General features: G+C 64.5%; 1 protein-coding gene across 1 annotated transcript; it reads right to left on the reverse strand.

Annotated features, from left to right (window-relative positions):
- Positions 1-5,233: 5,233 nt before the first annotated feature.
- NPBWR2 (neuropeptides B and W receptor 2) lies at positions 5,234-6,214 on the reverse strand (the record flags this gene model as incomplete). Its single annotated transcript, XM_079719128.1, is given in 7 exon segments — positions 5,234-5,296; positions 5,300-5,730; positions 5,733-5,770; positions 5,772-5,943; positions 5,946-5,978; positions 5,981-6,085; positions 6,088-6,214. Coding segments are annotated over 7 exon segments (969 nt in total).
- Between the last annotated feature and the right edge of the window lie 3,369 nt (positions 6,215-9,583).

Here is a 9,583-nt window from a genome sequence, read left to right on the forward strand (position 1 = left end):
CTAGGCGTGGACCTGCCCATGGTGCCTGTCAGCCCGCAGAGCCCATCCACACCCAACACGGAGCTCACCCAGGTCACCGCTCTCTAGGCTGACGTGCAACTGCGCATCACCAGCCTCCACGGGCCCTGTGGCCTCGGAGGGTCTGGTGACATCATGGGACAGGTCAGAGCATTAGGGCTGCCCTCGAGGCCCTAGTCGCACTAAAGCTGCCCTCCTAGTGGAGGGCAGGGGGTGGTGCAAGGACTCGCTGGTGAGCATTGCCCGGCCAGAGCCACCCCGGCACTGCCAAGCTTCATGGACTGTTCCGGCCTCTCCCTGCTGCATCCCGCTCCAGGTAGGCACACAGCCGGAAGCGTGACAGCGGCTGTACAGTCCTACGTGCCCCTCGTGCTGTGTGCTGTCTGCATGGAGCCTTGCAGTATCTCCTCTGGGCCGCTGGATGGGCCTGGCGCTGCCTGGAGAGTCCAGTGGGCATCCCTGGGCAGTGGGACTCGCCCTGAGAGTGAAACTCTTAGGAGGCTTCTCAGCAAGGCTGCTCCCTCCAGGACACGTGAACTGCTGCGCCGCAGACATGGCCGTTCAGGTTTGCGAGGTGGCCAGGACCGCCGCAGGCCACCCTGTCGTTTGTGAAGCAGCCCCATGTGCCTGGTCTCAGCTGTGGGGTGGGGAAGGCTCTGCAGTGCTCTGTCTGGGTTGCCTGGGCCCCCCTCGGGCTGTCCCTCAAAGCCCTCCTTTCAGACTCCATCAGAGGTCAGCAGCTGTGCAGCTGTCAGGACCCTGTGTCCTGCTTGGGTCCTGGTGGCCTTGGAAGGATGCCAGCTGGGACAGGTCCTGCCCTGCACCCCCAGTGACTGAGGCCCTACTTCATTTACAAGCCTCCAGAGTTATCTGTGGGGGAAGCCTGAGCTTCCCAGTCAGAGGCGGCTTCGTATGCAGAGTTGGAAGGAGAGCTGGGGCTGGCAGACCTGCTTGAGGGAGGCTGCAAGGACCATCTGAGCCGTGGGGACCCTGCCCGCTGTGACCACCCAGAAAAGTACCCTCCCAGTCTGCAGATGGAGGCTGCAGCTCGGTGACTTGGCAAGCGTTCGCCCTGCAGACAAGCTGCTGAAACATCTGCAGTGGTAGAGCTGCCTCTACCTGCTAGCTGAGCTGCAGACCTGGCCAGGTGAGCTGAGGCACCTGGAAAGAGGAGGAGGTGCTGACTCTGGACTGGCCTCTCCTGCTCTGGGGGCCCCGGCCCTGTGGGGTCGTTCTTGGGGAGGACGGGGCTCTGTCCGTGCTGCCAGCAGCGGGAGGCTCTGAGGACCAGAGCCACTATGGCTGCAGCATTTTTGTGCCAAGGCTGAAAGACATGCATTTGCGCTGGTGTAACATGTGTCTCCATGTATCTATGCATGTGGACAGTGTGATTTCCCCTGCACGTAACCAGCCCTGAACTGTCTCCAGGGGCCGTGACGGAGGGTCAGAATAACCCCCTGCACACTGGTCAGGGCGCTCTGCTTGCAACAGGTGTTTCTGACTCTTTGGGGGGCCCATTGGGGTACACTCTCTGGGATTAGCACGTGGGGTGTAAGTCGATTCGTCCTCCAACCTGCTCTGTGCTCTTCATGTGGCTCTGTGCTTGGCCGACTGTCCCACTTTGGGAAGGGGTCGACTAGTTCATGACGTCTTGGGGGCCTGTCTTCTTTGCTTCAGCACAAAGTTTCTCCCCAAACAATCAAGCACTGCATTCCCCACCCCCGTAGCCGGAGGTTCCTGTGGGTCCAGTGGGTGGGCGCTTCCCCACAGTGGGCTCTGGGTTCTCTTCACTCCCACCTCCCCCCACTCTAGCTCCTTCCTCGTTCCTTGGGTGGATCCAAGGGAGTTTGATGACAGATGGACAGAGCCGCTTCCTCTGGCAGCCCCGAGATCCTGAGATCCTCCTGGCTCCTGCGTGGGCCCGGTTCTACCCAGGCTGACTGTCGGGCAGACAACCCTGTCAGAGAGAGGGGCTTCGCAGCGGCATCCAGGGCCAGCTCGGTCGCAGTGCTTGGGCACAGGCTGAGGGGCCAATGTCCGGGTTTATATAAGTTTTAATGACAAGCAAATTGCTGTTAACACAAAAATTCAGCATCAAGGGAAAGCTCAGGGTGCCCCCTGTGACGGCCAAGAGGAAGGGCACCTTGCCCTTTGCTGCCAGGTCTGCCAGGGTGGCCAAATGAAGCCTTCTTCCTCCCCGTCCTCTCTGCAGACACACCAAGATGAAGACAGCTACCAACATTTACATCTTTAACTTGGCCCTGGCAGACACGTTGGTGCTGCTGACACTGCCCTTCCAGGGCACAGATGTCCTCCTGGGCTTCTGGCCATTTGGGAACGCCCTGTGCAAGACAGTCGGTGGCAGTTAGCATGGGGGGCGCTCAGGAGGCAGCGAGGTCCTGGCGGAGGAGGCGGCTCAGGGTGTGCTCCGGGCTGCCAACCAGGCCGACCCCACAGCGAGCGTCTGCGCTCGTCCCCGTTCAGGCAGGGCTGAGGGGCCGGCCAGCAGCCCGCGGGACCTCGGAAGCGGGACCAAGGCTGGCTCGTCCCCCCCACCTGCACCCAGATCTCTCCTCTGTTCCGACCTCCGACCCCGCCCCCTGCCTCCAGCCCCGCCCCGCCCCCACCTCCACGCCCCACCGCCCCGCCCCGGCTTCCAGCCTGCATCGCCACCTCCGCCCCCTGCCCCTTTCCTCGCCCCAATCCCCGCCCCCGCCCAACCGCAAGCAGCTGGGCTCGGTCAAGTCTCCCGGCTTCGCTGAGCCTTGGTTTCCCTGCCTGCGCAGAAGGGACGCCGAACCTTCCTCACGGGGTAGTGGGGGAAGGCCGGGTTAGGGGGGTGTCAGCGGATCGGCTGGACCGGGGAAGCTGCGGGCTCACCTGGCGCTCTGGACTTTGCCCACCAGGGGCGCTGTGGCCCGCGGGAGGCTGCGCCCAGGGGCCGCGCCGGGTGGTGCCGGGCCGGGGTCCGGGTGGAAGGAGAGGGCCAGTTCTCTCTGGGACCAGGAGCCCAGAGCATGGGGACACTCCCTCCCCGCTCCCCAGTCCATCTCCGGAGTCACGGTGGAGGGGGCGGCCTTTTCCCCGGGGTCCACAGCTCAGTCGGGGCGGGATCCCGGTGAGGGCTCTCCTCTCCCCCCGACCTTGGCTGGCCCATGGCTCCCCCACCCTTGGCGTGTCGCGGGCCCTGCGTGAAGACCCTCCCTCCCATCGGATGTGGGCCGCCTGGCTGGGCCTGCCCCTCCTCGGTCCCCACCATGGAGTTCCCAGTGCCAGACGGTGGCTCCCGTTGCTGGGCTGTGTGTGGGGCGGGGGCCACCCCAGGGAATAAAGAGTGTGGGGTCCGTTGAGGAGGCTTGGTTGGCACCTCCTGTGCTAGGGAGACGTTCTGCTGGGGACGGGGTGGGAGACCCTTGCTCGTTCCCGTGGGCTTCCGGCTGACACAGCTCCGCCCCTGCGGCTCCGCGTTCACGCCACGCGCACTCACGCCACGCGCGTTCACGCCTCGCTTCGGCCCAGCTGGGGTCTTAGCTGGGGTGTGGGAGCCGCAGCTTCTCCTCTCGGGGGGCTCGCAGGGCGCAGGATGAACGCTGACCAGGTAATCACGGCTGCTGCTTGGAACCGAGGTGTGAGTGCAGCACAGTGAGAGCGCGGATCGGGAACAGCTAGTTCTTCGCGGGAGAGGCTGGGTGCTAGTGGAGGTTTGAGAAGTGGCCACAGCCCCTGAGTGTGCTGGGACCTGGGGACTCGCTTCTAAGGAACAGAAAGTACCAGAATGGCTTCCCAGATAGGCCTTAAATGTATGGAGGTTTCCGCCTGGCTCTCTCTCGGATGCTGCCCTGGGGGCTCGCTGCCACCACTGGAGGATGCCCAAGCAGCCTGTGGACGGCCCGCAGGGCCAGGAACCAAGGCCTCCGGCCAGTGGCCACGAGAGGGAGCAGCTCCTCCAGCCCCAGTGCAGCCTTCGGGTGACTGGGGCCTCGGCTGAAGGCCTGCCTGAAATGTCCTGAGAGACCCTGAGCTGGAGCCAGCTGAGAGCTGCTGGAAGGTTCCTGACCCACAAGAGTTGTGAACTAGTAAATGTTGTTCTGAGCTGCTAATTTGGGGGGAATGTTTTATACAGTAATAGCTTACTAATACCATGTGGTCAGAAAGATAACAGGACGGAGGTAGCCTCTGAGTTGTTTCAGGCTGCGGGAGGGCAGGGGAGAGGGGTGTGGACCCGAGCTCTTCCACGTGACGGGGTGGGGGGGAGGCGGCCATGCAGCCTGGGGGCCACCTCACCCGGTGGCGAAAGGTGTGTCCTGCTTGCCAGCTGGACAGACTGGCCAGAGCCGTGTCACAAGGACTAAAACCAACCTGGGGCCCCATAAGCTTTGAAGGGTTATCGGGTGCCAGGCAGGTGACTTACGGAACGGCAAGGGTGGAGCTCCAGGCCTGGAAGCAGCTGGGAGCCATGGGACCAAGGGTGCGGAGCCTGGCCGAGGCCCACCAAAGCGGTCTTCAGGGACTTGTCCTCTGACCCCCCACCAGTGGCAGAAATGGTCTCTGAGCAGCCAGCCCCTTAGCGTTCCCACCCCACCCCCAGGCTCAGTGTGGAGCTCCTGCTGGCTGAGTCTAGGCCCCAGGGCACACCTCAGGGGGGGAGGGGTCCAGGTGCCATCCTGTCTAAGTGACAGGTGCCCCCTCTAGAGAGTGTGGGTCCAGAGGTCCTGGCAGAAGGGCCCTGGGTCCTATAGCAGGACATGGGGGGACCACAGGCATCGGCCTGAAGGGCACAAGGGGCATGGGGCGCTCAAGGGGGCCTGAGCCCTGCTGAGGGAGCCAGGAGGGGACACGGGCACAGGCCTCCTGGTGAAGTGTCACCTGAGTTTCCGGCTGTGAGAGCGTGCTTCATGGCCTCCTTTGATGTGCGCCTTTGGCTTTTACAGCAACACCTGGCTTTGCTGCCCAGGTGCCCCCCAGGATGTCTGTTGTGCCAGGACCACCTGCCTGGGTCGGCAGGACCTGAATCCCTGCAGCTGGCCACCCAAGGGCTGTCTAGGAGGCAGAGACAGGGGTGGGTCCATGGCCACCTCTGAGGGCTCGGTGGCCAGCCTCTGTGGGTCTTTCTCTTTCTGTCTGGAGAAAATAGTGATGGGATGTGAACAAGTGGGGTGTTGCTCTAAAGGAACAGAGCTTTTCTACGGTTGCGTGGGCCATGAGGGAGGGGTGCTCATGCTCCCGGGCACTGGAACGTGGTGCAGAGGCTCTTCCAGAAGCTGTGGTCCAGGAAGGCCTAGGGGAAGGGGCTGAGGCGGGAGCCGGTGTAGCTGAGGCTGGTGACGACACAGGAGACGATGAATGGCCAGGGGCGTCGGGGCAGGTCTGTGGTCAGGGCCACGACGGGGGCCAGGTGGAAGGCCGTCCAGCAGAGCAGGCCCACGGCCAGCACAGCCAGGACCTGGAGACTCGCCTTCCGCTTGGCCTTGCCCAGAGCCTCGGCTCCGGAGTGGAGCCGCAGGGCCGGCAGCCTCCGCAGCAGGTCCGCGCAGAGAACATAGAGGGTGCACGTGGGCACCGTGAAGCCCAGCACCAGCGTGTAGATGCGGCTCGCCTGGAACCAGGCCCACTCAGGCCGTGGGAAGCTCAGCCCGCAGCTTGTGACCGGCAGCTCGTTGCTGTAGACTCCGGCGAAGGTGAAGAAGCGCAGCATTGCGACGGTGACACCAGCCAGATGCACAGGCTGGCGATCTTAGCCCCGCGGACGGTGTGCCGTGGCCAGCACCACCAGGTAGCGGTCCATGCTCACGGCGGCCAGGAAGTAGATGCTGGAGAAGCTGTTGCAGCGGTCGATGGCCAGCACCAGCTTGCAGAGCAGCTCCCCAAAGGGCCGGCGCTGCAGCACGTGCTCGGCGATGTTGGTGGGCAGCACCGGTGTGAAGGGTCGTCGGCGACGGCCAGGTTCAGGATGAACGCGGGGTCCCCGTCTTCATCTCGGGCGCTCTCAGGATCACACAGGTGACGGCCGCGTTGCCCGTTAGCCCTGTGGCGCAGATGGCAGCGGACACCACTGGCGGGAACACGGGGGAGCCGGCAGCGGCTCAGGGAATGTGACGCTGTGTCTGGTGCTGTTGTCCCAAGAGAGGCCGGCGCCCGTTGTGCCTGGCCAGGGGGAGCCTCGGCTGTCCAGGCCCTCCGGCCCCGTGGCCTCCATCGTTAGGCAGGACCGATAATGGTTTGTGCCCTGGGCAGGTGGGAGGTGCTTCCAAGCTGGGAATCTGGTCAGGGGCCTCCTTGGGCTGGATTCTGGGAACGAAACAACCAGAAACTCTGGGATCTGGCTGTCAGCTTAGAACGGTAGCTGCCTCAAGTTCTCTGGCAGAAGTTGTGGCCACTTTGCCGGGGTCAAGGATTCATGGCGTCTCTCTCCATCCACCCCTTTCCAGTGGCAAGAGAGAGCCTGGCAGAGTGCATGGGCACCTCCTCCTGGGCAGCACCTTCGGCTGGTTGGGTTCCTCCCCCGAGGCCCCCTCCTCTTGCAGAGCAGCTGCCAACCACCCTTCTGGGAAGGGAGGGCTTAGACCTGCCCCCCACCCACCCCCAGCCCCCATCCCGGCCACACCCCAAAGCACAAGCTACATAAGTCAAGGCAGTCCCTTCGAAAATGCCCCTCCCGTCATATTCCTGGCCCCCTTCGAATCGGGAGTCCTGGAGCAGTGCCCTCCCAGTCAAGCTGCAGACCCTCTGTGTGTGGCCACCAGCACTGTTCCTCGCTGACGTGTCTGGAGACACATGGCCAGAAGTTGGTGGCCTGGGTGACATGTGGTGGCCAGCTCAGGCGGCCTCAGGGGTGGCGGGGGGAGGTGTGGCCTCCACCAATGGGCCGCCTGCCAGCGTCCCAGTCCGTCCTTAACCACCTGGGGGGCTTTTAGAACCTGCTCACTGGCAGCCTCAGAGGGAGCTGGCTTCCCGCAGAGTCTCCAGCCTCGTGGCAGCGCTGCTACGTGCCCGGAGGTGGTGGGGAGGTGGGGGGTCCCCCGGCTGACGTGGAGCCCTGGGCTGCGAGCGCTGCTGGCTGTGGGAGACCGAGGGCCGCAAGCCCTGGCCAGGGCCTCCAGCTGTCCACCAGGGCCGAGCCTTTGTCCAATGGGCTGCCCCCAGGTGGGACCCCTACTCCCCCGGTCCCCCAAGAACCCCGTGCTTCCAAGCGGTCTCTACACACCAGCTTTTGTTTCTGGTGTGAGGTGGGGACGGGGGGCCCCGGGGCTAGAACTTTCCTCGGGATACTCACAGTCCCACGTGGGCTACACGAGCTTCACAGCTTTGGATGAGGAGATTCTCTTTGAGAAGCAGAGAGAAGGTGACCAGCTGGGCCTGGGAGGGAGGGAGCCGCCCTCTGGTCTGGGTGGGGCAAGTTCTGGACTGGTCATTGGTGCCCCAGCCTGAGACCCACCGAGGTCAGGGGTTGGGTGGTCAGTGAGCGTGAGGGGAGGCCCCTGCATCTGGGGCTGACTTTCGTGATTTGGGGGCGTTCGTGCGTGGGCAGGGGTGCTGGGTCAGGTCACAGCTCCTGGACACCAGAGACGGGACGGAGAGAGGCTCAGGCCTGGTGTATGGGCCGCCCGTTCCCCTTGACCATGTGGCCTACGTGTGAGCCAGCGTGCGGGCTGGCCTGGGGGTGAATGGCTGGCCACTGCCCTGGTGCTGGGCCTGTAGGGAGTGGCCCAGGCCTCCTGTCGCTCAGCTGCTGTCCTGGGGGGGGGCAGGGCTCACCTCTCTGGGCCTGGCTGTGGGTCTCCCGCGGGATGGGTGCTGGGGGTCCCTATTTCCTGAGTGCCTTGGGGGTGCCCAGGGCTCTGCCTGCCAGCCAGCACGTGACCGACTGGTGCCCCCCTGAGCGTGGGCCTGTGTTGGGGACTCTTCACCCTCATGCCCCTCCTGCTCTGTGCCCCAGCTCAGCAGGACACCAAATGCCACCCCAAACTTGTTCCGGGCCTGGCTGCTCTAGGCAGGTCTCTCTTCAAGCCCCGGGAGGAGCAGGAGCTGCCAGAATTACAAGAAACTTCCCGGCGGTTTCCCAGCACGGCCCTGGCTTCCTCTGAGGCAAGCCATGAGTCTGGGGTCCCTGCTCACCCCACCAGTGTCTGGCAGGGTCTGGGGCTCCGAGCCCCTCTCAGCCTGATCTCTGCTCTCCTGAGTGTCCTGGGGGCTGCTGGCTCCCCAGCCGGCCCGTCACGTCTGAGGGGGCTGGGGGTGGAAGCTGAGAGGATGGGGGCCCTGGGGCAGCAGGGATTGGGGGTGCTAAGGAGGGGGCACCAGGCCTGCAGGTGTGGCGACCCCCCCAGGTGACCCTCACGCCGGCCCAGCGGTGGGGGCGCCTCAGCCTCTGCTCTGTGGCCCTCGCAGCAGCAGGGGGCTGTGTCTGCACGTGGGTTGGGCATTGTGTGCGTGTCACCCTGGGGAGATGAGTTCCATTTTCAGAAATGAATCGGCTGTTTCCAACCAGCCTGGGAGGGCTTTCAGGCTGTGGAGAGAGAGGTGGGGGCGCAGGGGAGGGGTGAGGCCTCTGCCTGGTCTCCAGGGGCTGGGGGCTGGGGCCTGCGCAATGGGAGCCCGTGGGAGTCTGCGCGGTGTGAGTGTGTGAGTGTGTGTGTGTGTGCGCGTGCGCGCTCTGTGCAGCCGCTTGGGCGGGGTGGGGGTCGGGGGAAGCAGGTCCTGGCGGTGAGCCTCCCTCCCCACCCCTGTGCAGGGAGGAGGGAGAAGGGAGGGAGGGGGTGCAGCCGCCCTGACCCAGCCCAGTGTGGCTGGTGGGCAGGGAGACCAGAGACAGCGTCGAGTCGTGAGCGAGCTCGGTCGAGCGGCTTTCACAGCTGTGTGTAATTCACCTGGTGTGGCAACCACCTTCCACCTGCACCTGATGGTCGTCACGCACACGTGCACACATCACACAGATGCACGCGGCAGACGCGCGCGCTTACGCAGGCACGCGTACACACACGCAGGCCCGGGCGGATGCGTGCGCCCCTGCGTGGGCTCTGGCCGCCAGGCCCGTCCCCTCTCGCTCTCCTGCTCAGGCCTCAGAAGACAGCCCTGAAGGGTAAGTGCTGCCTCTGAGTAGGTAGCTGGGAGGCTTAGCTCACTGAGAAGAGACAGGTGATTCAGAGCGCGTTTCCAGGGAAGCAGAGAGAACTCTGTTTGTAAAACTGAGAGGGCCCGTTTCAAACCGAGCCGTTGGGACCCCTGGCCCTGCCACCCGGCCCCCAGCTGCCCCGCTCCCTCCTTCAGCACCAGTGGCACTGAGCCGTCCCCAGGGGCAGGTCATGGCTTGGGGTTTTTTTTTTTTTTTTTTTGCGGTACACGAGCCTCTCACTGTTGTGGCCTCTCCCGTTGCGGAGCACAGGCTCCGGACGCGCAGGCTCAGCGGCCATGGCTCACGGGCCCAGCCGCTCCACGGCATGTGGGATCCTCCCGGACCGGGGCACGAACCCGTGTCCCCTGCATCGGCAGGTGGACTCCCAACCACTGTGCCACCAGGGAAGCCCGGCTTGGGGGTTCTTGACGGTTCCTGATCTCCCCGGGCTCA

Source organism: Hyperoodon ampullatus, assembly GCF_949752795.1.
Source record: "Hyperoodon ampullatus genome assembly, chromosome: 14".
Lineage (NCBI taxonomy): Eukaryota > Metazoa > Chordata > Mammalia > Artiodactyla > Ziphiidae > Hyperoodon > Hyperoodon ampullatus.